Source organism: Myxine glutinosa, chromosome 3 (assembly GCF_964187855.1).
Source record: "Myxine glutinosa chromosome 3, kmMyxGlut1.1, whole genome shotgun sequence".
Classification (NCBI taxonomy): domain Eukaryota; kingdom Metazoa; phylum Chordata; class Myxini; order Myxiniformes; family Myxinidae; genus Myxine; species Myxine glutinosa.
The window spans coordinates 81,765,622-81,793,072 of record NC_136263.1 but is presented as its reverse complement, the minus strand read 5'-3'; the positions used below and the strand labels follow the sequence as shown (position 1 = coordinate 81,793,072).

Sequence of the window (27,451 nt, the reverse complement as noted above, 5' to 3'; positions counted from 1 at the left end):
GTTACTCTCGATGTTGCCATCCCATTCATTCTCTGTATTCAACAGCATTTCCATATATCTTTTCCCTCTTCCTTTAATTCCATCTGGGTCCACAACGATTTGTCCCACTTCATCCTTCAAGCAACTCACCCCCATCGCATCACACCTCTCTTTCGATATCGGCTTTGCAATCATGAATACCGCTCTCTGACCCTCTTCCGAATCCAAGCGTTCTCCGAACATTTTCCTACATGCCTCCTGCGCCTTTGCTACCTCTTTCTTTGCAGCCTTCTTGGCTGCCTTATAACTTTCATGCTCTGCTTTTTCTGCTCCCGTACCCTTCGCCTTCTGCCACTCCTTGAACCTCTTCCTCTTCTCGTCAATCCTCTTTCCAACTTCATCATCCCACCACCATGTTTCCGAGTGCCTCGGTGGTCCTTTTGTCCATCCACATACCTCACCAACGGCTCCCAACAGACTATCTTTCATTGACATCCAACCACGTTCAAGCTCAACCACATCATCCTCTACCCTACTCAGCCTCTTTTTAATGCCTCCCTTGCTGTCACCTCTTTCAACCCCCACACCTTCATTCTCGGTTGGTACTTTACCCACCGAGCTCTCCTCGCACCTTTCACCCTCATGTCGCAGACAACCAAGTGCTGCTGTGAAACAGCCTCCTCCCCCAGGATCACCTTTGTGTCCCAGAGGTGCCCCCTATCTCGCCTACGCACCATCAGGTAGTCAACGGTTGTCGTCGACCCACCTGACGTGTATAAAACAAGCTTATTATCCCCTTTCTGGAACTGAGTATTACAAATCAACAAATCAGCTCCATCAGCAAACTCCAAAATCCTTTCACCTTCTCCATTTCTCACACCATATCCGTAACCCCCATGAACTCCCTCAAAACCGTCCATACTCCTTCCCACATGTCCATTTAGGTCTCCTCCTACCACAACAACTTCCTCATCTTTCACGTTTTCCATCAGCTTCTCTATCACACACCAGAACTTGTCCTTCTCTTCATCGCTCCGACCAACCTGCGGAGCATATCCCAAGATGACATTCACCAAGTTCTTTCCAATCATCATTTTCACCATCATCAACCTATCACTCACTCTAGTCACACTCACCACACTGTCTACAAACTCCTCAGAAAACAGGACACCAACCCCATTCACGCCCTCCAGGCACCCTTGCCACACAAACTTGTATTTCTGTCCCTGCCTACCCTTCACCATTCTCACACCACTTCCCTTCCATCTCGTCTCTTGCACACAACATATGTCCACTCTTCTTCTGACCAATACTTCCACCACTCCTCCTGATCTTCCTGTCATTGTCCCTACATTCCATGTCCCAAATCTCAGAAACCGATCTCCACTTCGGGCTGTACCCTGCCCATATGTAGTTGTAATTGTCATGGTTCTCTTTTTGAGGCAATGTTTTTATGGCCGGATGCCCTTACTGACGCCAACCCTCTTTGTCGCCTCTTATGACACGCAGGGATACGGTGTACCTATTCTCACCAGGGTACACACAATTTCCCCATATTATCCTTAAATAAAACCATTTTAATACTAAAGTGTTTTCCTGCCTCTTGTTATCAGCCTGTATTACTTGATGGATGTTAAAGATCACATGGTGTCCTTCGTGAAGAGTAGGCGACCTATCACCAGCACCCTAAACAAATTCCAAATTCCTGTCCTAACCCACAGAGGGCTTTTCATCAGCAGTACAACCTCGCACTCAGCCAATGATGCTACCCCGCAGCCTTGTGTTGCATACGAACGAAGAAGTTCCCTCAAATAAATAGTTTCACACTCTGCTTGCATTGCAATGTTTTTTTACATTTCCATTTTTATTTCAATTTTATGAGTTTCAACTGTCATTGTTTTAGAAAAGGATAATGTTACTGCGTTCCAACAACCCCATCTGGAAATGAACAAAACAAAACAACTTCTATCGACCTGCACGTCTCATTGCCGAGGAAGAAAAGTGATGGTGACCTGCATCCTTTCAGATTACATTGCCCGCAAAAAGCACCCGCAGACCACTTGGGCTCGAGTGCATGCCGAAACCTCTAATGCACCAGAACAACACAAATGGTGGCCAAAATACAGTCATCTTGAACAGGATCATCAAGAAGAAAATGAATAAATAAAGGAATATCTCTTAAACACAACTCATGCTGTCAAGTTTATAAAACCGATTCACTGAGCTGCCATCCTGATCTCATCAGCCAAACCTCCTCCCTCAATCATGCCAAAACAACATTTTATAAAATGCCAGTCATTGCCATATTTTCCATATTATGTTGTCATTTTATGCCTTTGGCAAAATTTGTATGTACATTCATTTCACATGCCAAACGAGTTTCAAAACTCAAAGCATTAAAAGGTTGTTCATAATGAGACTCAGACCCATGAGAGCCACTAAGGCCAAACACTTTGGACGAAAGACCCAAAACTTTCTACTGGCATGATGTCAGGGAATATGTTGCTGCCAGGGTTATACCATAATCAAGGCAAAGATGGGCCTTGATATTTATGGCCAAACTGATGCTACCATTCTCTAACTTGCATCACAATCAAACCTGCACTATAATCATTGATCACAGGTCAGCTCTGAGTAGGTGAAGAGCTGGCATGTCATATGGTGTTCAAGTGTTAGTGAATCTGTTGTGTTTTGAAAGAAGCCATCTTGGTGTTTCACGCAAAAAAGCTATGTTGGTGGACAGCAACAGACATTTTCATTTTGACAGCCAGCTTTTCTTTTTTTCCACAAAAGAAATGTTTCCAAATAATCATCAGTTTACGTGCCTTGTGGAAGATACAAAAGAAGAGTAATAAAACAATGCACAATTGAGATAAAAATTCCACCCATGTGTACCTGGCAAGCTGTGGTGCAAAAACAAACGTGTTTGAGACATTACAGGAAAATGCCTTATTCCAACAAAACTGCTATGTTTGCAAAATGTGGACCAGGAGGAGGGCAAGCATGTTGGTACAGCAACATATCCGTTTTCCAGCCAGTGGTGCCCTTGTGAAAGAATAGGAGCAACAAAGGAGTGAAGTTCATATGAACAAAGGGTTCACACACACTCAGCATCATGACCTCCGCAGAAATATTCTGATCATGCCAAAGCCGAGGATGGCACAGAGGGCGGCTCCCAGTGTTGCCCGCAGCCAAAACGATGATGGCTGTGTGTTTGCCAACCTGTCGTTCCTAACGACAAAGATACATTCAGGCACAGACTCTCTCATAAAGTTGCAACATCATCAGTTTGCAGTTGAACATCAAGGCCCGAGGTGCAATTTTAGCAGTTTCTGCAGGAAGAACTAGAGTCAGCAGCAACTCTGACACTAAATTTGTAAGATAAGTTCTGATGTTCTGATGTGAAAAGCCAAAAATCGAGAGAAAAAAAAACAGTGAAGGGCGACAAGTTCGTGAGAAAAGAGAGGTCTCAGATCTGCATGACAAAACTTTGAAGAATTTTTTTTATGTCCGTTTAATCTTAAAGGTGCCTGTTTTAAAAGCCCGTCTTTCTGGGAATGAAGAAGAAGCAAGACCTCGAGCTTTAATGTAGCGGTTCCTGCTGTCAGAATAATAAAAATGGTAGTTTGCAAACGAATCGATTTACTTCATTGGACACTAATAATCGAGATACTTGGAACAAAAAAATTCTCTCTTTAATCACTAGAACCACGAGTAGCCTAGGGAGGGGGGAGGGGCGGAACAGTGGGGAAATATATTTTGAGCTGTGGCTAATAAGCCACCCTGTCTGCAGCAGGGGCCAATAAAACACTTGCACTGTGGCATGTGCACAGGCGAAAAGCACAAATAGTCTCCCCTGTCGCAAGGGGGAGAAGGGTAATTTGTTCCCATAACCTGACCCTGGGTACGAACTACCAACACATACGCAAAACTTGATGGAGATCGGCCTAGCTCTGTTTTTTTTTTTTTTTTCTTTGATTTTCACGCGTACACATATGTAACGTACATGCATGCAATTGTCTTAACACCCTCGCCAAAGGAAAGGTATTGCATTTGGGCCCGTTTGTCTGTCCACACAGAATGTGCTGACATAGGCCACAAATGCCACCCAGTGGTAGAAAGTAGTACACGTTCTCTTTTTTTTTTTTCAACCGAGTACCTCTATAAAATAAATATAATTAGAATGCAAGTCCGTCGATAAAGTTTGTATAATTAGAATGTGATTACATCTATAAATTAAGTACAATTAGAATGTGATTACATCTATAAACAATGGACAATTCGAATGTGAGTACGTCTATAAACTATGTACAATTAGAATGTGAGTATGTCTATAAAATACATACAATTAGAATGTGAGTACATCGATAAAGTATGTACAATTAGAATGTGATTACATCTACAAACAATGTACAATTCGAATGTGAGTACGTCTATAAACTATGTACAATTAGAATGTGAGTACGTCTATAAAACACATACAATTAGAATGTGAGTACATCGATAAAGTATGTACAATTGAATTAGAATGTGAGTACGTCTATAAAGTATGTACAATTAGAATGTGAGTACATCTATAAAGTGTGTACAATTAGAATGTGAGTACGTCTATAAAATACGTAATATAAAACCACACAAAACAAGTATGGGTGAGGCGATGCGATCTTTGTTCATTCTACTTTAATTTAGCAGGATAAAGATGCCCGTTTTAAAAGCCCTCTTTCTGGATTGAAGAAGAAGCGAGACTGGTAGCTTAATGACTTTGGTTCTAACGGTAGCATTTATTAATTTAGGACAGAAGGAACTATTTGGAAGGACAAGGAAGTAGCATGCAAAATTATATATGGTAATGTTTCTCGAAGCAATATGAAAAGTACATGGGAGGATCATACAAACAACAACAACAACAACACCGCCAACAACAAAAACAACAACAACAATTAAGTGTTAAAGATCCTATTTCATGCGTTTCAGTTAAACATCTTCATTGAGATTCACAGTTAGACATGAAATATGTTTGTGAAGTTCAACATGCTGTGTATTAATTATACCCTCAGCGAAGCAAAGGGTAGGCACGCCTAGTAAAAGTAAAAGTGAAAATGAAGAAGCAGGGCAAAAGCGTATCAGCAGCGGGACAAAAGAAGCATCATTAGGAGTTAGTAAAACGATGCACAATCTTTCAGACAACTTCACGAGCAAAAGGAAGGCCACATCAGTTGAAGCGTTTGCTTATGAGGAACCAGATCAAAGGAGGAAGAAAAAGAGGCAGAAGCAAAAGACCTGATCTGAAGAGCGGCGAGGAGCCGAGCCCTGAGGTCACGCAGAGCACCCAGACGCAGGAGGTTTTGACATGAGCAGAGTGTGCACTTGTTGCAGTTACATAAGCAATCTATCTGCGAGTGGCTGCAGACAGGACATGGCCAGGGAAAGAATATGTACAAATACCCAGACTAGATCAACCAAAGCCCCGGACAGCAATACAAATCATACACATATTTTAAGCAACAGTGACACATGGTGAACAGGGGGGGAAAGGAAGACCCCAATGCCACTAAAACCAGTGGAGTAAAACCCCATTTTTTATTGCACAAAACATGTTTACAAAAGACGTTGAGAATGAAATTCTAAGCAATAGAAAGATGGAAGGTGTCTCCATTAACGAGATTTAGAGTGGAGAAAGAGGAGGGTTGAGTAACTTTTGAAAGAAAGTGCATTCTTACGGATAAACAGCAACAGTGGCGAGCTTGAGAAAGATATCTGAAGAAGGTGTGCCAGTGGTTTGGCAGGAGTAGACTACAGGCAGCGGAAGACGGTACTTGCGGCAAAAAGCAGAAGGCTGCAGGCAGTAGTACTGCTTCACTTCCTGAAGGTCCGATTTTGTGGCAACAACCACGCAAGGCACTTGGCTGTCCATGAAGTGTTGCTAAAATGGCAGTGGCAAGAAATAGAGGGAAAATAATGCATTAAAAAGTGAGACAAGCACAAACGTTGTTCCAATTAAGGCTGCAACTGCAGTCAGGAAGCCAAAGCATTTCCTGACATATTCGTTTATTTTTATTTTTTGGATACAGATTCGAGGTTTGTGCAAAAGCTAACACATTGAACATGAAAACATCCACAGACACATAAAACACACAATGAAGGGAGCGGGAGACAAGAGGGGGAGAGAGAGAGAGGGAAGCACACAAGCAAAACAACAGTAGAGTACAGGGACGTCGGTAGATCTGTGGAAGGGGGAGGGGGATGGGGGAGGAGGGGGGGTACACGGTATAAAGCAAATGAACACTACTAGGAATTTCAGGAAAGAAGTTGGAGATTGAAAGTGGCGGATTTTGGGTGTTTTAACGGGGGTAGAAAAGATCAAGGTTTTGGATGAGGGAAGATAAGAGATGGTGGTGACCAGCTGTTTGAAAGACCTGGAGGGAGGAGTGGGATTGAAGAGAGTGTGGGAGTTTGTTCCAGAGGCGAGAGAAAAGAGGAATTAAAGAGTGAAGGTGAGCAGAGAGTCTTGATTTTGGCAGTTTCACCAGAAGAGGGTTGCTGGCAGATCTTGTGCATTCTGCAGGAATATTTGGGGAACAGAGCACAGACAGAGCAGGCGGAGCAAGGCCGGAGAGGAGTCGGTAGAAGACAGAAAGACCACCAACCTGCCTGCGGTGAGAGAGAGAAAGCCCCTGGGAATCAACTTCATCACGGGAGATTCCAATGATTCTGAAAGCTTTGGTTTCAACCGCGTGAAGCCGAGCTAGGTGTGAGGCAGGAGCACCAGCCCAAGGGAGAGCGCAGTATTCCATTGAGCTGCGGCTGAAAGCTTTGTATTTGCTGAGGAACTCAGAAGTGCCCAGAAAGGACTTCAAACGACGGAGATATGACCAGTCGGCGACTGGCTTTGGAGGCCGGCTTGGAAATGTGGTTTTCCCAGGAAAGATCATGGCAGATTGTGAGACACAATAACTTGTGACAGAACTTCTTCAAGAGGATTGTTCAGAAAGTAGATGGGAGGGTTGTCCAGACGGTCTTTTCGGAGAGACAAAGTGAGAGTGTGAGATTTGTGAGGATTGAAAGACATGTTCCACTTGTTTGACCAGTTTGTGATATTGTCCATGTCTGCAGAGAGTGAAGAGGCTGCTGCCTGCTTACCTGACAATTGAGATATGGAGAAGCAGACAGTGGAGTCATCAGCAAAGAGATAGAGAGGATTTTCCAGAGAGTCAGAGAGATCATTAATACAACAACAACAACATGCATTTAACGGCCATTTTCCCTGCAAGAGCGGGGGTTACGCCTTGCGGTCCCCATGACAATCTTCTCCATTTTGCTCTATTTTCTGCATCTCCCCTTGTTAACCCCCTCGCCCGCATTTCTTCTTCGACCATCTTTAGCCAAGTCTTTCTCAGTCTTCCCCGTCCTCGACTTCCTTCTACATTCATTTCCATCACTCTTCTCAACCAGTCACTTTCATCCTTCCTCAACACATGACCAAACCATCTCAAACTGTTTCTCTTCACAGCATCCATCACAGGCTCTATTCCCATCATCTTTCACAATTCATCATTTGTCTTCCTCTTTCTCAACGATACTCCACACATCCACCGAACCATTCGCATTTCCACCCTTTCCAGCCTTCGTTGCTGCTCTACGTTCATTACCCATGTCTCGCTCCCATAAATCATAACACTTCTCACACATGCAGCATACACCTTTCCCTTCAGCTTCAACGACACTCCCCTCCTCGTCAGCACGCCACTCAGTTCCCGAAACTTCTTCCATGCACATCTCACTCCAGCAACCGTTGCCGAGTCTGATCCACCTTCTCCATTCAGCATGTCTCCTAGGTACCAAAATGTTTTCACACCTTTCAGCTTCACGCCGTCTCCAAGATCCAACTCAACATTTCCTCCATCTGCAGCTCCCTCTGTGCACACCTTACACTTGAATGTAGCTGCCACACTGGTTAATGACCCTCTCAAACCACTACATTTTTGATGAACCTACTCAGCGCACATTGTACATTGAATGCAATTCACTCCGACACCCTTCCTGCACACAGCACACGGCCACTTCCCAGTTCTTTCCACCTCACCACATGCTTTACCACTTGCCATCACCTTCGTTTTTCCGATATTCACCTTCAGACCTTTTGTCTCCATACATTCCTTCCGCTTGTTCATCTTCTCCTTCAGTCCATCCATACTGTTACCGACACGGCTTAAGATGTTATGATGGGCCGAGCGGAATGGCCGCCGTGTTCGCACAGTTTACCCGATTCCACCCGACGTTGACCAAATCGCGCTATGCTAAATCAATGAAGGAAAGGACACAACGGCTGGGATAAATGAAACGACACAAGGGGGTACAGTTCTCAAGACCTCCGGAGGAGGATATAATTGGTGGTGCAGAAAAGGGGTAGATTACAAGGTAAGAGGTAAAGCACAGAAAAGATGGGCACTTAGACACAATCTTATCTAGCCCAGACAGACCACAGACAAACGGAACAAGACTGACTTACACAGGGATTGATGGCAGGGAAGGACAGGCAGTCGATAGCACAAGGTGCACCTTGCCTCAGGGGCAGAATCAAACACGGTCCGGTCCAGAGATGCGGGGAGGTATTGCAGCGCTCGGAGGTGGCGTCCTTCTTCTCCAAGCTGAGAGCGCATCTGACGTCACCTCCCTCTTCCTGCGCATGCTCAGCGGGGAGTGACACGCCCTCGGCTCGTTGGCTCCCCCCAGATGGGATCGGTCCGCCGCTTCTATTGGGTGCGGGGGGTTACCGGGCTCCGCCCTTGACGAGGAGCTGACAGCGAGCCCCTACGTGGTAACCCCGTCGAGCACATGCTCGATGGCGGCTCGCCAAGCCGGAGTGAGGACGCGCACTCCCCGCGCCACCGCCGTTGTTGTTGCTGTTGTTGTTGTTGTTGCTGAACCGTGAGGAAGAGCTGCGGGGAGGTATTGGGAGGTCCTAAACTTCCTAACGGTGCCATACAATCACATTCTGGTGCAACGAAGTCAGAATTAATGGAAACGAGTCCTTAACTGACATAGACTAAGAATAACTAGCAAGATGTCCTATAGTTGTCTACGTGAGATGCGGTGGACCTGGATGCGACATTTAATGGGGGAAATAGGGGAAGGTCGGGTCTACAGAGTGTTGTTTACAGAAAATGGGACTAGGGAATGGGGGATTGGGGATAGTTGGGAAGTATTGGGGAAATAGGGGAATATTTACAAGCTGATATGGATGGAGGCCAATCTCATATCCGCAACATTGCACCCTTCTCTACCTCGGGGCGTCCCGACCCGATAAATTTTTACCTTCGTTAGTGTGGCACTCAGATGTAGTTCCCTCTACTATTAACTCAACCCTGAGTGCGACAGTTTTACAGATGTTCACAAATGAGTAAATATGTCCCCCTGCGACGTTGCACCCTTCTCCTAACAGAAACACACCCACAGGATAACCGAATCGCGGAAAGCATTCTCAAACTAAACATACAGCCGGTAGGGAGCATTATTTACACAAGACTGATATTTACACTACGATCCAGGACCTGTTCTTTGAGGAACACATGCAGATGTTATGCATAGAGAGAGCACGCATGCCAGCATCGATACACCAACCCACGAGTGCCCTGTGGCCCTACGGCCTTTAATAATGTGCAGAGCACCCCATCCAAGCACCACCCCATACACACAGTCAGCACCATCCGGTGCACCAATAAAGTGTTCATAGTCACCGGTGGTGTCGCAGCCGGCCGATGTTCTGCCGCTGGTCTTGCCTTCTCTTGGCCTTCTGGCTTCTTTAGGAATAAAGAAAGGCGCCAACCGCGTCCATTTCTAAATTGTGGCCGTCAGGGGGGCCAACTATAAGTGGTTCACCTGTATGGCATAGGTGCCACGTTGACCCAGAGGTCCATCAACGGGTGGTGCTTGCCCGCAAAAGAACTGCGGTCCATTGTGGGCGGCCACAAAAATTGCGGTCCATATGGTGTATCGATCCAGGCAGCAAGCAGCGAAAGTACAGGCCCACAACTGCGGAGCCAGCACCTCTCTCTCCTCTCTCTCTGCCCCAAAGCCAGATCCTCGGAGGTGGGAGACAAAAGAAAACAAGTGAGTAAGGTGGTAAGGGCGCAAAAGTGCACGCAATATTAGGTAATTCACACTAGGGGCACATGGGAACCAGGTGAGACAGGTACGTTCCTACCGTACGCCCCCCCCCCCCCCCACCAGGTAACCTACATTGCCCCTCCCTTACCCCTTACCGTATCCACACAACACAACACTACCCATAAACATCTACTTTACACATCAACAAACGTCCCTACTGTCTTCCCCGTTCCTCCCATAAACCAAATTCGTCTTCTCTCCCTCCTAACCAATCAAATTTGCCATTTCCAACTCTCATCAAAATTTGCCATCACCAATTCATCATCAGTCCCTCCTAAGGAGGGAGAGATGGAATCACCCCAATGTCTCATCCACGTCGTGATGCGTCTCACAAATCCACACAGCAATTCTCATTTCCTGCAACACAAAACAAAGAAAACACAGGTGTGGAGTCATCATCATCACCTCAGGTAAGTGGCTGCGTATGGTGCGACAGGTTCATCAATCCTAACTATTTCCTAAATGACTTTAACAACTTTACATTACCCGGGGTCTTTCCCTGCCAATCCATTGGCCAACTTACACTATGGGTTCTAAAAACCAATTCCCATTGACCAAACTGTGGTGCTTCTCAATTTGGGGTCTCACTCCCCCGATTCAACACTCGGTGCCCTCGCACAATTTCTGGGCTGTGACGTGTAGCTCTCCCAGCAGGTCTACCCACCTGCACACCTCCACCACTGTAGTTGCCACGCGAGCTTACCTGCTCCTCACCCTAACCTAACTAACTGGGGAAGGCCCTCTCGCACTCTCACCCCCTTAGTGCCCTCTCTGGCACGGGCTGCCCGATCCACACCCGGGATCCTCAGGCACCCACTGACACTAACGGCTGCCAGAGCCCACCTGCGGCCTCACCTGGCCGACATCCTCACAGTGGTGGAGTGCCCAAACCAACTACACACACTAACAGGCTACACGCCCAGCCATTTCCACAACACTAATGCACCCATCCACAATACCATTCTGCAACCGCACCACAAATGCCAATATCCAACCACAATTTACCTATACCCTCTACCTAACACTTACACTACCTGCCCCGGGTACTCGTGAAAGGGGTCCACTCTTCCCCCATCCACACCTTCGCACCATGCACACCACTCCGTACCACTTACTCCAACTCTCTCCACACCACTCATTCCAATACTCCATACCATTTATTCCATACACCTGTCCTCCATTCACCTGTCGTTGCACACCTGTGCAATCATACCTGGTGCCACCTGCACCCTTCTCTCCCCCTAAGCGCATTTGCGCTGATCCACAACACTCACTACTCATACACTGCTCCACACACCTGTCCAGTTCTCACACAGCATCATCTCATCTAACTACTCCCCTCTGAAACTTGCGCTTCCCAGTCGTCCCTTTAAACTATTGCGCTCCCTCGTCATTATCATCCATACTAATCTACCTGCGTCCCCTCTACAGGTATCAGTCACTATCTAACCTTGACGTTACCTAATGTCATCTTCGCTAGATCCCTACACACAATATCCTAACCCACCCGGGCTAGTTTTCACTGCCATCAACCCCATAAACTATTGCGCATTTGCCCCCCATGGGAAGGGTGGCAGGGATGCTACCCTTACCCACCGGGCCCATCGCTCATCAATCCCCCAGTCCTCTGGCACTAATAAGCCCCCCTTATTCAGACGTACTGGGTCCCGCCTCGGCATCTAAAGCCGAGGCAATCCACGGGGGCACCTGCTCGCCGGTGTAAGGCCTTCTAGTTTCCCGGGGTCTGGCGGGGGGGTGTCTGGGGTCGGCTAACCCGCTCCCCCCTGGGCGGAGTTAAGGACCTCAACCGCCGGGGATCATCCCGGCGCATGGCTCGACAGTGCCGCGCCAGGTGACCCAGACGGTTGCAAGTATAGCAGCTCACCTGATAAGGTGCTTGTCTCCGGAATTCCAAATTTTCCCCCCTGAAGGTCCGAATTGGATTACCCGCTCGTGGTCCACCGCGGGCCACCTCCGGGGCCGCCTGCCATGGTCCAGGTCCCGCCAGGTGCTGGTCCACCAGCCTCCGGACCATGCCCGCCAGGTCAGGACTCACGTCGGGGGCGGGCCCCCTAAGGGGTCCGCCCTCCATCGGGGGTCCCACCTGGCGGACCGCCATTGCGTGACGCTCGCTCCCCCGGGCCAGGGGCCTCGCTGCTTCCCAACGGGCCGCAGCGTCAGCCGCCTGGCTCAGAGTCTGCGGGCGCCACATGGCGAGCTGTTGCCGGAGCTCAATATCCGGGAGGGCCTGGATAAAATGGTCCAGCGCCAGGCTTTCCCGGGAATCCGCTGCCATGCTAGCATGTGCAATCCCCACTGCGCGGCGAATGTCGTGGGCAAGTTCCCCGATGGCTTCCTGGGGCTTGCGTTTTCGCAGTGCGAGCTGAGCTTTAACAAGCTCGCTCTGCTGTTCAATGCCGAATTGATTAATTAGGGCGTCGCGGAGGGCTGGCAGGGTGAGAGCACCCGGTGGTAATGCCGTCAGCACCTCCGCCGCCGCGCCGCGCAATGCGGCCACCAGGTGTACTCCACCTTCGTCCTCACCCCAACCGTTGCCCTTACACACACAGTCAAACTGCGCCAGGTACGCGCGTAGATCACTCTTGCCGTCATACGGCGCGAGTGGGACCTTGTGGGACCACCTCAGATGCGAGTCGTTGCCCGCCTGCCGGACCCCGTGCGTCGCCCCTTGCGGGGTCAGCGCGGGGCCGAACCCCCACAGTACATTACCCCCAAGGGGCTCTCGTGCCTCCCCTGTCCCTCTAAAAACTACCCCTGTTGGTGTCGATGCATGGGTCACACTTCCGCAACCCGCTACCCATTCCATACCACCACAACCTTGCTCACCCACACCTCGCACCTCTCCCATCACCGGACCCTCTCGCTCGCACCCTCGTTCCATACCCTCCGGACCAGCCATACACCTCACTCTCGGCCTCTCACGAACATCCGGGTCTATCTCGACCCCCAAGCTTATTAAATCACCTGGCGCATCATACGCACGACCATATTGGTCACCACTTACACCGGGTCCTCTTTCTCTTCGCTTCTCCTCCATCACCTGCGAATCCCTCATCCGGTTAATGAGCACATCATCACGATCCGAACACAGACTTTGGACCAATTCTTTTACTTCCTCTATCTCTTTCTTATCCTCTCTCCGTCGCTTCTTAATTTCGCTCAGCCCCTTCTTCCACTTCTTCTAATTTCTGCTTCACCTCCTTCATCTCCTCGTGCGCCCCTTTAAGTTCTTCCTCTAACTCCACTTTATTTTTTTCTATGTGCTCCCGCACCTCCCGCTCTTTAACCTCCATCACCTCTACCACCTTGTTCATTTTCCTCGTCAGGTCCTCATGTACCGTCTGACACTCTTTTTTAATTACCCCTACGTCCTTTTTCATCTCCTTCTGTGTCGATTTTAAACCCTCTATTACCGCTGTGTTCTTCTTTACCTGGTCCCCCAACTCCTTTTGTCCCACTGTCAGTTGTTCTACTCCCAGCGTCAACTCCTCTATACCACCTTGCAATTTTACAGTCCCCTTTCTCACCTCCTTCTCCATGCGCTCCTTACAGTGCCTCACCTCCTCGCGCACTCCTCCGACCTCCTCACTCACACCTCTTCTGATCTCTTCTCCCATCACTTGCATCTCCTGCCCAGATGCCACCCTCATCTGCTCCATTTCCTCCCTGTGAGCATCCAATTTAGTTTCTACCCCCATTCTGACCCCCTCTATCTGCTGCCCCATTTTTTTAACTTCCCTTTCCGCTTGGTCCCTCATGTCCCTCAATTTGCCTTCCATACTGTTTTCTAACCCCTCTAACCCATTTTTCACTCCCTCTATCTGATTCTCCTGGGCAGCCATTCTATTTTCCACCCCCATTAACCCATGTTTCACCCCTTCTATTTGATTCTCTTGAGCGGCCATTCTGTTTTCTACCCCCATTAACCCATGTTTCACCCCTTCTATCCCATTGTCTAACCCCTCTAATTTCTTGTCTAATCCCTCACCGGTACCCCTCGCTTCGTCCCTCATTACCCCCAATTGCTCACTCTGAGCCCTCGCTTCGTCCCTCATTACCCCCATTTGGCCCTCCAATCGCTCACCCAATCGCTCACTATCAGCCCTCATTTGCTCACTATTAGCCCTCATATCGTCCTTCTGCAGGTTGAGGGACGCCTGCATTTGTACCATAAATTGCTCCATGAGGGCCTGCATTTGCGCCATCCCTCCCACTTGTGCAGCGGGTGCGGCCGCCGTAGCAATGTGCGAGGCGCCATTTTGCGCGCCCGCAACCTCGTGCGCGAGGACGCCATTTTGCGAACCTGCCGCCCTCACTGCTTCGCTCTCATGTCCCTCAATTTCGTCCTGGATCGACCCTGCCTCACTCTCCTCTACCGGAACCCAGCCGTCTTGATCCGCCATAGCGCGACTTTCAAAATTCGGGTTTTTATTTTAAAACAAAACAAATTTCACCGTTAATAATTTCGAGCGCGTGAAGCGCGCTTCGGGTCCAATCCCACTTCCCGACACCAATTGTTACCGACACGGCTTAAGATGTTATGATGGGCCGAGCGGAATGGCCGCCATGTTCGCACAGTTTACCCGATTCCACCCGACGTTGACCAAATCGCGCTATGCTAAATCAATGAAGGAAAGGACACAACGGCTGGGATAAATGAAACGACACAAGGGGGTACAGTTCTCAAGACCTCCGGAGGAGGATATAATTGGTGGTGCAGAAAAGGGGTAGATTACAAGGTAAGAGGTAAAGCACAGAAAAGATGGGCACTTAGACACAATCTTATCTATCCCAGACAGACCACAGACAAACGGAACAAGACTGACTTACACAGGGATTGATGGCAGGGAAGGACAGGCAGTCGATAGCACAAGGTGCACCTTGGCTCAGGGGCAGAATCAAACACGGTCCGGTCCAGAGATGCGGGGAGGTATTGCAGCGCTCGGAGGTGGCGTCCTTCTTCTCCAAGCTGAGAGCACATCTGACGTCACCTCCCTCTTCCTGCGCATGCTCAGCGGGGAGTGACACGCCCTCGGCTCGTTGGCTCCCCCCAGATGGGATCGGTCCGCCGCTTCTATTGGGTGCGGGGGGTTACCGGGCTCCGCCCTTGACGAGGAGCTGACAGCGAGCCCCTACGTGGTAACCCCGTCGAGCACATGCTCGATGGCGGCTCGCCAAGCCGGAGTGAGGACGCGCACTCCCCGCGCCGCCGCCGTTGTTGTTGCTGTTGTTGTTGTTGTTGTTGCTGAACCGTGAGGAAGAGCTGCGGGGAGGTATTGGGAGGTCCTAAACTTCCTAACGGTGCCATACAATCACATTCTGGTGCAACGAAGAGTCAGAATTAATGGAAAGGAGTCCTTAACTGACATAGACTAAGAATAACTAGCAAGATGTCCTATAGTTGTCTACGTGAGATGCGGTGGACCTGGATGCGACATTTAATGGGGGAAATAGGGGAAGGTCGGGTCTACAGAGTGTTGTTTACAGAAAATGGGACTAGGGAATGGGGGATTGGGGATAGTTTTTTTTTTTTTTTTTTTTTTTTTTTTTTTGTATACAAGTTCGAGGCTCGTGAAAGAGCGAACATTAATCACACAGAAAGACAAACCGACACATAAAACATATAACATAGGGAGCGGTAGACAAGATGGGGAGAGAGGGGGAAGGACACAAACACAACATTTGAGAGCAGGGACCGAGAGACATGGAGACATCGAGAGATCTGAGAGAGGGCGAGGGCTTTGGGGGGGGGGGGGGGCGTGGGAAGGGGGCAGTGGGAGAGGTATAAAACATATGGACCCTGCCAGGACTTACAGGAAAGAAGTTGGAATTTCAAACAAGGTGGATCTGGGGTGAATTAGCGGGGGTAGAAAAGATCAAGGTTTTGGATGGGGGAAGATAAGAGATGGTGGTGAACAGCTGTTTTAAAGACCTGGAGGGAGGAGTGGGATTGAAGGGAGTGAGGTAGTTTGTTCCAGAGGCGGGAGAAAAGAGGAATGAAAGAGTGAAGGTGAGCGGAGAGCCGAGATTTCGGCAGTTTAACCATCAGATAACTTGTGACCCAGTGATGGGATTCTGACCAGATTTGGTACACTTATATAGAATGATGTAAAGATGAACTGATTAGATTTTGGGGTCAAATGTCAAAGGTCAAATCTGTAATCGGTCTATAACTTGAGAATAGTGAAAATGATCCAATTCAAACTTGGTACAGGTATGTATAATGTAAAGATTAAGTGATTAGATTTTGTGTTCAAAGGTCATATCTGTAATCCGTCTATAACTTGAGAATGGCTAAAGTGATTTAATTCAAAGTTATTACAGGTATGTATAATGATGTAAAGATTAACTTATTAGAATTTGGGGTCCCGAGGTAAAAGGTTAGTTGGGAAGTATTGGGGAAATAGGGGAATATTTACAAGCGGATATGGATGGAGGCCAATCTCATATCCGCAACAATACTTTCTGCAATCAATACCAGATCATCTGCATACAACAACTTCCAGGGTAAACCCTCCTTTACGTTCCGAGCCAGCACCTCCATCACAGCTACAAATAGTAGTGGACTTAGTACCGACCCCTGATGCACTCCCACCTTCACCTCAAACTCACCACTGTTCCCGTCCTTCGTCCTTACAGCTGTGCACGCTCTTTTGTACATTGCCCTCACCACTCTGATCAACCATTCCTCCACTCCTAACTTCCTCAATGCCTATGTCACTACTTCACGTGGAACCCTATCGAATGCTTTCTCCAGATCAACAAACCCAAGAAATAACTTCTTCCTCTTCTCCATGTACTTCTCCTGCAACTCCCTCACAATAAAAAGCGCGTCTGTCGTTCCTCTTCCTGGCATAAATCCAAAATGCATTTCGTCAATCTTCACTTTCTTCCTTATCCTCCTCTCCAACACCCTTTCCAATACCTTCATTCCATGCTCCAATAGCTTTATCGCTCGATACGAGCCACAGTCCAGAGGGTCACCTTTCCCCTTGTATAGAGAGACGAGGGTACTCAATTCCCAATCCACTGGAATGCGGCCTTCTTTCACCACCAGATTGCAGATCTCTGCCATTCTCACCCCAATTTCCCGCTACCTTTAATGAAGACCAGACTTTAATGAAAACTTTAATTTAATGGAGAGATCATTAATGAAGACCAGAAAAAGCACAGGGCCCAGAACATTGCCTTGAGGAACTCCAGCATGAACAGGAAAGGGAGATGAGAAAATTCCATTCAGGGTCACACGTTGACTGTGACCAGAGAGGAAGGATACGACTGGGTAAGGTGGGTACAGAGAAAGATGGGTTTGGGACACAACATTTTGAGGCAAAAACAGAGTTGAGGCATTCAGCTTTGTCACGTGCGGTGTCAGCTGTGCAGCCGTTTGAGGTATGGGTGGGGATGGAAGGGAAACAAACAACAGAAACAGACCAGACGATTTGACCAGACGCCACCAGGATTTGGAGGAGGGAGACAGGTTTGAGAGTTCAGTCTTGAGAGTGGCGAGATAGTGTTTCCTGGCTCTCCTGAGGGTGGACACATACTTGTTCCGAGCTTTGTGAAAGGAATGGAGATTGCCTTCAGTTGGATTAGCCTTGATGAACTGTTCCGTTAGGCAAACATGCACTTAGATGAACAGATTCATCATGTGGAACCATTCTGGCAGAAAACGTTTTTTTGAAACGATCATGATTCGTAAACAAATGAACAAGGAAGCCGTTCTTGAACAAGCATTGCAACATTTCGGGGCTTTAAAGCCAGTACTATGTTAACCTGACAAAAACCTTTCACTTGCATCAAAAGTTACTCCTCCATCCCACCAATTACTACCCAGAGATGTGGGCATGTGCATCTGGGAATACATCACTGGCTTAGTAGCTGTATTAGCATAACAAGTTACACAAGTTTTGAGCAATAAAGTAGTTATTGATGTAGTCGCTGCTGACTTGCCCCCTCTCACTTTCTACCAATAAAGTAGCTACCCCCCTTTGGTTCCCAATTCCGAATTCCGAAACACTCCCATCATCTCCACCCTCCCTTTCACAAATTATCTGATGTTGGCTTAGTGGTTCGGGTGCCGGCTTGGGATCCTAGGATCCCGAGTTCAAATCCCGGTCGATCACTGAATTAACACCAGGGGGGTTGACTCAGCCTGTCATCCTTCCGAGGTCGGTAAATTGAGTACCACCTTGCTGGGATGAATGATCCCGGTGTGTACCCCGGTTTAGAATAGGTACACCGTATCCCTGCTCATCGTAAGAGGTGACTAAGGGTTGGCGTCAGGAAGGGCATCCAGCCATAAAAACTGCCTTAAAAAGGGAACCATGAGGTCATGAAGCCCGCAAGGCTAACCCCCGCTTCAGCAGGGAAAAATGGCCTCAAAACGATCATTCATTCATATTTCTCTCTCAAGTGGTGATCTTGCATCAATGTTCTTACCTCGATAATGTTTGCACAGTGCTCAAAGCTTATTGGGTTGCTGGCGTCATAAAGGAAGCAGGCCACATCACAGTGCAGGTCACGGGATGACAGGAACTTTGACTCGTTACCAATTTCATGCAACTGCAAACATGCCAAAGCATCGATAATCACTTGCTAGAATGTCGGCAACTATTCTGCAAATGCATTGCTTCGAGCATTTTATCCTTCCCACTTTGATGGCAATCGAGAGCACATGTAAAACTGACTAGCAGTCACATGAAAAGATATCACCAAATGAAATTTTCACAGAAATGGAAAGACTAATGGAATGGAAAGACATGGAATGTAGGGACAAGGACAGGGAGATCAGGAGAAGTGGTGGAAGTATTGGTCAGAAGAAGAGTGGACATATGTTGTGTGCAAGAGACGAGATAGAAGGGAAGTGGTGTGAGAATGGTGAAGGGTAGGCAGGGACAGAAATACAAGTTTGTGTGGCAAGGGTGCCCGGAGGGCGTGAATGGTGTTGGTGTCCTGTTTTCTGAGGAGTTTGTAGACAGTGTGGTGAGTGTGACTAGAGTGAGTGATAGGTTGATGATGGTGAAAATGATGATTGGAAAGCTCTTGGTGAACGTCATCTCGGGATATGCTCCGCAGGTTGGTCGGAGCGATGAAGAGGACAAGTTCTGGTGTGCGATCGAGAAGCTGATGGAAAACGTGAAAGATGAGGAAGTTGTTGTGGTAGGAGGGGACCTAAATGGACATGTGGGAAGGAGTATGGATGGTTTTGAGGGAGTTCATGGGGGTTACGGATATGGTGTGAGAAATGGAGAAGGTGAAAGGATTTTGGAGTTTGCTGATGGAGCTGATTTGTTGATTTGTAATACTCAGTTCCAGAAAGAGGATAATAAGCTTGTTACATACACATCAGGTGGGTCGACGACAACCGTTGACTACCTGATGGTGCGTAGGCGAGATAGGGGGCACCTCCGGGACACAAAGGTAGAGAGGAAGAAGAGAGGAAGACAAATGATGAATTGCGAAAGATGATGGGAATAGAGCCTGTGATTGATGCTGTGAAGAGGAACAGGTTGAGATGGTTTGGTCATGTGTTGAGGAAGGATGAAAGTGACTGGTTGAGAAGAGTGATGGAAATGAATGTGGAAGGAAGTAGAGGACGGGGAAGACCGAAAAAGACTTGGCTGAAGATGGTGGAAGAAGAAATGCGGGCAAGGGGGTCAACAAGGGGAGATGCAGAAAATAGGGCAAAATGGAGAAGATCGTCATGGGGACAGCAAGGCTAACCCCCGCTTTAGCAGGGAAAATGCCCTTAAGATGCATGTTGTTGTTGTTGTTGTTGTTGTTGTTGTAGTAATTTTCACAGAATTTGAAAGATATCCATCATTTACAAATCGACTCACCAGAAGGTATTTGTCCTGTCCGTATACAGGGACCGTGTTTATGGCATAATGCGAACCCATCTCCTCTTTCATCTGCAAGTATTTCTGCACAAACACAGATGAACAATGTAAGGATTCATACTGCTGTGAAGGTTCCACAAGCTCAATGATCTTTGTCAAGAAAGAAAGCAGTCATATTTAAAAAGCGGGTATTAGAACAGATGCCCAAATGATGAGAATTATGTTGATGATAATGACACAACACAAAAACAACGATGCTAAAGCTGCAGATTGTTGCATCACTGAATATGTCGAGCACAAGATGGTCGTACAATAAGATTTTTCCCGAGGAATGCTTGGAGAAAAGCGCTCTTCCCAACACCCTTGAATCCAAACAAGTTGCACAGGAACACATTTCTCTGCGTCTGCTTCTTCTGCAGATCAATCTTCTTCTTTCGTGTCACTGTGTGCAGGAAAGAAATTCAAGGATTTTGAAAAAGGAAGCTGCAGAACAAGCAGTATAATTGTGGTCACTGAGTTTGAAATAAATACCTATTTGTGCATTGAATAAAGTTACCTCAGATAATAACAATGCACTTGTTATCTTGTTGTCAACTTTTGTGATTCGCGAGATTTGAAAATTAAATATTTCTTCACCACATGAAGAACAACAGCTGCACCACAACAACTACAGGCTTTACTAAAAGATACCATAAAACCTTTCTCAGGTGGTAGGCTGCTCGCAGCCATCCCGTGCGGTACCACCACCTGTTCCTCATAGGAGCCTTTGCCGGAACATTGGTTATGTTGCAAGCTCTGGGAGCAGACTGCCAGATGAGGGGTTTGTCAGTTTTTGTGGGTTATTTCTGCCTCACGGGTTGCGTTCTTGGTTCTCCCACCAGAAAACTACAGAACCAAATGCGGGTGTTGCACCTGGGAGGTTGCCTCATCATCTCTTGCATAATCTAGTGTCCTCATCTCTGCCAGTTCGTGACTTAAGTGGCACGGGATTCCTGGAGGCCCTTCAGAGGACACAATTTTCCACTGTTTGTGTCATCTGGAATGCTCCGTGTTTGTATTCAAAGTTTTCAGAAGCGCCTGACCTCCTCTTTTAGTATTTTTTTTTTCTCTTACGATGGGAAATAAGAAGAAGAATGAAGATTATACCGTGGGCCAATCAATCGTGGGACCCCCATTCCCCAAACATAATTACAAGAAAGCAGTCATAAGCAGGCGGCATAAAAACCCTCGCGCCCATGATGACTCTTTCGATTTATCTGACTCATACACTCGATGGAGTAAAGACCGAGGGAAGGGCAGGGGAAAAAGAAAAGAAGGAGAGAGCGAGATGCTGAGAGGGCGAGATGGAGCCACACACCCTGCCCAACACCCCCCCCCCCCCCCACCTTCTCCCCACCCCACACGCCCTCTTTGGCAGGAACCAGATGGGCCAGGTGGACCTCATCCTGGCCTCGTAGCCTTTGTGTGGGCTGACCCACTGAATGTTCCGTACTCCACGACATTCGACGCTGGGACAAACTACCGTGCCATCTCACCCAGACTCCTACTACTCTTTTGAGCTGTGCAAGCTGCTCATGCCGTTTTCATCCCGGACCCTGTCCGAACTCCAACAACCCCGGGTCTGAGCTTCCGCAAGCTATAGTCGTCTCACGACCATTTGCTGATTGGCTATCCCTGAGAAACAACTCGTGCTGCGACATGCCTACTATTGTCATGGTGTCAGGCAGTTCCTTCCTTCAGCGCATGGTCATGGAAAGTCCTGGTCGCACTCTGATGGGATCTGCTTGCTTTTTGTATAGCAGCCGTCGGCAGTTCATCATAAGAAAACACATGACAAATAACAAAGGAATGACTTAAGGGGTCAATAATGGCAGGGGAGGAGAGTGGGGGTTTAGACACGTACGGAAAGGAAGAGAATTACGATTATCAGCTCATAATACATTATTCAACACGTGATATATTGTTTTCACACAGATACCATACTCTTACGTTAAGCATGTACTGATGGCATAACTAGGCTATATTACCCCCTATCACGTTCCCGCAACAATATTATAGTTGAAAATTTAACCTCCAATACCGTCTTAAATTATTCACAATGTTTTCCATCTTTCCACACCCCACCTCCTCCCTCCCCCGAAAGGAAAATGAGTCGGAGAGGAGCCTGGCAATGGACAGCTGTATTTGCGACATTAAAATAGATTCATTTTGTGGATTCAGCAGCCAACATGTTTAACCAATAGGGCCTTACCAGTGATAGCAGAGGCCTGCGTGGGGGTATCAGTCACCAAGTGGTAACCAAGATGACCCAAATATTCCAGGCAGCGGTACACATCGAGATAGGCTGTTAACCTACACAAAAACATGCCATGCCCGATAACCACAGAGAAACACGAACAAGTCTCATAAATCATCAGACTGCAAATGGACACAATTTTATCACACACGATTGTTAGAGCGTGTAAAATAGCCAATCAATGCAGTGCAAAATAAAGCAGTTGGTGGTACTATTCCTAAATAAACATTTCATGATCTATCAGTTTTGCATCATGTACTATTCCTACGTGAGGAGGGCTCATTTTATAGGTGTAGATGCTGTACGTTGAAGTACAAGGCAGACTTTACAACATTTTTCAATAAAGTTATCTATACAACAAATGTGAATGTCCATATATCGATTTATTATATGAGGATAGAGGTAGTGGACAAAAATGGAGACACCTGAGTAAATGAGGGACACCAAGCAACGGCTTCCACAAAAGCAAATAACATCGCAGCATAAGCCTGGTGTTGGCTTAATTACCCTGCGCTCGCGGAGCGGAAAATCAGGGTGAAACATTCGGTTGCGTCCGTACGTGTGCCGTACGTGTGGCGTACGTGCATGTCTGCATTTATAAAAATCATTTTCTCAGCAACCGTTGGTCTGATTGACACGTAATGTTACCATAGGAGCGCATACGCCTGTATAATTTTTCATTAATAATTACGATGTCATATGTCACATGGTACGGACGCCATCTCGTAAAAATATTACGCCTCCATTTCTCTGAAACCGCTCAATGGAAAAAATTTAAACAAGGCTCATTGTCAAGTACTCCCCGTGGGGAATAAGATATGTTAATGATGATGTCATCGGTGCTTTCATTATGACTTCATAATTTGACAAGTACAACGCTTGATCTCATAAGTATGAAAATAAAATTCTCTGCAACTGTTAGTCCGATGGACACGAAATTTTGCCCATAGGAGCACCTCCTCCTGTACAATTTTTTAAATGATAATTATGATATCAAACATCACGTGGTACAGGCGCCATCTTGGAAAAATCGAAAAACGTTACACCTCTATATCCCCAAAACCGCTCCATGGAAAAAATTGAAACATGGTTCATTGTCAAGTACTCCCCATGGGGAATAAGATATGTTAATGATGATGTCATCAGTGCCTTCATTATAACGTCATAATTTGACAAGTATAACGCTTCATCCGATCAGTATGATTTTTTTTTTCTCTGCAACTTTTGGTCTGATGCACTACATTTTCACCATAGGAGCACTTCCTCCTGTAGAATATTTTAATGATAATTATGACGTCATAGAGGTCACGTGGTACAGGCGCCATTTTGGAAAAACCAAAAAAGTTGCACCTCCATATCTCCGAAACCACTCCCTGGAAAAAATTGAAACATAGCTCATTGTAAATAACTCTGCATGAGGAATTACTGATGTTAGGAATATAGCCTGCATTCAACATTCAACATGTCTCTATTCAAAAGACGGAAGCCTCTCCTCAGTGAAAGACACATGAAAGCCCGCTTGGAGTTCGCAAAAAAGCACCTAAAGGACTCTCAGACTGTGACAAACAAGATTCTGTGGTCTGATGAAACCAAGATTGAACTGTTTGGCTTCCGTCTGGCCACTCTGCCATAAAGCCCAGATTGGTGGAGTGTGTTGCAGTGATGGTTGTACTTCTGGAAGTTTCTCCCATCTCCACACAGGATCTCTGGAGCTCAGCCAGAGTGACCATCGGGTTCTTGGTCACCTCTCTTACCAAGGCCCTCCTCCCCTGATTGCTCAGTTTGGCCGGGCGGCCAGCTCAAGGAAGAGTCCTGGTTTTTCCAAACTTTTTCCATTTAAGAATTATGGAGGCCACTGTGCTCTTGGGAACCTTCAATGCAGCAGCAAATTTTTTGTAGGCTTCCCCAAATCTGTGCCTTGACACAATTCTGTCTGACCTCTGCAGGCAGTTCCTTCGACCTCATGGCTTGGTTTTTGCTCTGATATGCATTGTCAGCTGTGAGACTTTATATAGACAGGTGTGTGCCTTTCCAAATCATGTCCAATCAATTGAATTTACCACAGGTAATCAATATATATATATATATATATATATAGATATATACAGTCACGTGGAAAAGTAAGTACACCCCATGTAAAGTTTTGACTTTTTCAACATATTTCAACATACAGCTATTTGATCTTCATTTCAACAATATTGATAGATAAAGGTGATATAATACAACAAATATCATGAAACATTTACATTTTGTAGTCCATTGTATAATTTAAATAAACATAAATGCAAATTTCACATGTGGAAAAAGGAAGTACACCCCATGAAATGTTTAAAAAAAATCTTAACATATGTGGACATATCAATATTTGATCTTCATTTAAACAGTATCTATAGATAAAGGTGATCTAATTTATAGATATAGTTTGGTTTTTTGGTTTTTTTGGTAGGTTTTTGGTTTTTTGGTTTTGGTTTTTATTGGTTGAAATTGGTTTAAATTAAATTATTAAATTTAAATTAAATAATTAATTAAATTAATATTAATTATTATTTAATTAATATTAATTAATATTAATTAATTAAATTAAATTAATTAAATTAAATTAAATTAAATTAATTAATATTAATTAATAATTAAATAAAATAATTAATTAAAAATTAAATTAATTTAAAATTAAATTGGTTTCTTTATAGATAAAGGTGATCTAATTGAACAAAAAACAAGGAAAAATTGACTTTGCAATAATTTATTCAACAAAAAATTAACAGATGCCATTTCCTTCTATGGAAAAAGTAAGTACACCCTTGGCTCCAATAGGTGGTATTGCCCCCTTTGGCAGAAACAACCTCAAGTAGGCCTTTCTTATAACTGTCTACCAGTCTCTGACATTGACTGGGAGAAATTTTTACCCACTCCTCCATGCAGAATTCTTTCAGCTGTGCGATGTTTGAGGGGTTTCTTGCATGCACAGCTCGTTTCAAATCCCCTCCACAACATCTCGATGGGATTTAGATCCGGGCTTTGACTTGGCCATTCCAGAACCCTCCACTTCTTTCTTTTCAGCCATTCCTTGGTGGATTTACTGGTATGTGTAGGGTCATTGTCATGTTGCAAGGTCCACCTTCGGTTGAGCTTCAACTTTCCGACAGATGGCCTCACATTATCCTCAAGCACCCTCTGGTACAATGAAGAATTCATAGTGGATTATATGATGGTGAGCTGCCCAGGCCCTGATGCAGCAAATCTGCCCCAAACCATAATATTTCCACCACCATGCTTTACAGTTGGTATCAGGTTCTTGTGGTCAAACGCTGTCTTTAGTTTTCGCCAAACAGGTCTTCTGGTACTGTGGCGAAATAGCTCTATCTTTGACTCATCTGTCCAGATCACATTGTTCCAGAAGTGCTGGTCTTTGCCTAGGTGCTCATTGGCAAACTTTAGTCTTGCCCTGATGTTCTTTCTGGACAGAAAAGGTTTCCTCCTGGCACACCTCCCATGTAGATCAAATTTGTGCAGCCTCTTTCTAATGGTAGACTCGTGCACTTTGACATCAACAGTGGCAAAAGCTACCTGTAGGTCCCGTGATGACATTCTGCGGTTCTAAGACTTATTTCAGCATATTGCGGTCTGCTCTCGGGCTGAATTTGCTGGGGCGGTCTGGCCTGAACAAGTTGGCAGTTGTTTGGAATCTTCTCCACTTGTCGATAATCTTCCGGCAGTCGAATGATTGATTTCAAATTGTATGGAGATCTCTTTAAATCCCTTCCGAGACTCGTAGGCATCTATAACCTTCTTTCTGAAGGCCCCAGAGAGCTCTTTTGATCTATAGTAGAGTCAATATACCACGTAACCCCAAAATAATTGCAAAAAAACGTTTTATGACATTTTCTTGTAGTATTTGATGTGGAGAACAACATATCAAAAGTTGGACAATTTCTGCGCACGAGAAAGTCTCCAAAAATGACGTCAAACAACAAAATGGCCGCCGGCAGAAAAACGTCAAAAATCTGACCGATAACCATAAAAAAATTCAAATTGCAAATCTGATGTTTGAACAAATGTTCTTTTCACCAATGTTTTTCAAATAACAGTACTTTCTGGAATGAATGTCGCATTTGCAATGATGTCACGACGTCATCTATGACGTCATCAGTGACCTAATCAAGGGAACACTAGTATTACTCACTACCGATGTCATAATGTGTAATATCCAACATTACGGCTTCTCAGATGCCGTCTTGTTCATCATCCTCTTCTGTCACTGGTTCATTTGTCATATTGTCACAATTGCCATCTTGGCAATGCCCACATGCACTGGTGCATTCGAGCCCATGCTTTCTGCAGGTACACCTTAGGGTTTTGCACCCTCCTGAACAGTTGCAGTGAATCATCTGAAAAAGTACATCTGGAGCAGGACTTTTGTCTGTCATCACTGGAATGAGTTTTCCCACTTCTACCCTCCATCCCCATTCGGACGGCTCCATTTCATCACTGCGGCCAATCCACTCCATAACCTGGTAATACGCCCGCAGGGAGTGAAATTTACATGCTGAGGATGTTGGGGGCAGTCTTTCAGGCATGACAAAAGCCTTAGCTCTCGCAACTTTCTTGCAGAGCATATTGTACCTGATAGATGCCAGGGAGTCATTCTGATTTGCATTGAACAGTGCCACCATTGCCCTGCAGCCACTGGTTTCCACAGCATCCTGACTTTGCTTTGGTGAGCAGAACACTTTCGAAGAGTCTTTCATTTCCTTTTCTTTCTTGATGATTCTTTGGAACCCCGATTTCTTTCCGATCCCAAATACTCTGGACGTTGAGTCGCATCCGGTGAACGCATGAATGAGCAATAGATCACTACAGACTGCTTCTCCAAGTATATTCTTAAGAACCTTGATATTATAGACATTCTGATTTTACCTTGTCCGAGCGGAAATAGAGTTCAGTGCAGTTTGTTGTCTCAGCGTAGTAGAGCAACAGTAGGAGGAGATCGGTGTCTTCTCCAACGAGTGTGGTAGACTTGAAAGCAGTCTTTGTGATGGCTGCTTTTGCGATCTCAACATCGGCATCTCCTTCAGCTTGAATCACCTCGGAGCCCCTCTGTCGCAATCGTTCCATGATGAGCTGGATAATTGCCTGCTTGTTTGCT

At 46.2% G+C, this 27,451-nt stretch overlaps 1 protein-coding gene across 2 annotated transcripts in view; it reads right to left on the bottom strand.

Moving 5' to 3' along the window:
* Positions 1-1,811: 1,811 nt before the first annotated feature.
* RHOT1 (ras homolog family member T1) overlaps positions 1,812-27,451 on the bottom strand; it is a gene marked incomplete at its 5' end in the record, with an annotated part of 136,603 nt that continues 110,963 nt past the window's right edge. The window contains 7 exon segments of one of the 2 annotated variants that reach the window (XM_078774231.1): positions 1,812-3,210; positions 5,260-5,382; positions 5,700-5,902; positions 18,610-18,732; positions 20,010-20,093; positions 20,321-20,451; positions 22,261-22,361. In XM_078774231.1, the coding sequence (XP_078630357.1) occupies positions 3,093-3,210; positions 5,260-5,382; positions 5,700-5,902; positions 18,610-18,732; positions 20,010-20,093; positions 20,321-20,451; positions 22,261-22,361 (883 nt within the window). 2 annotated transcript variants of the gene reach the window in all.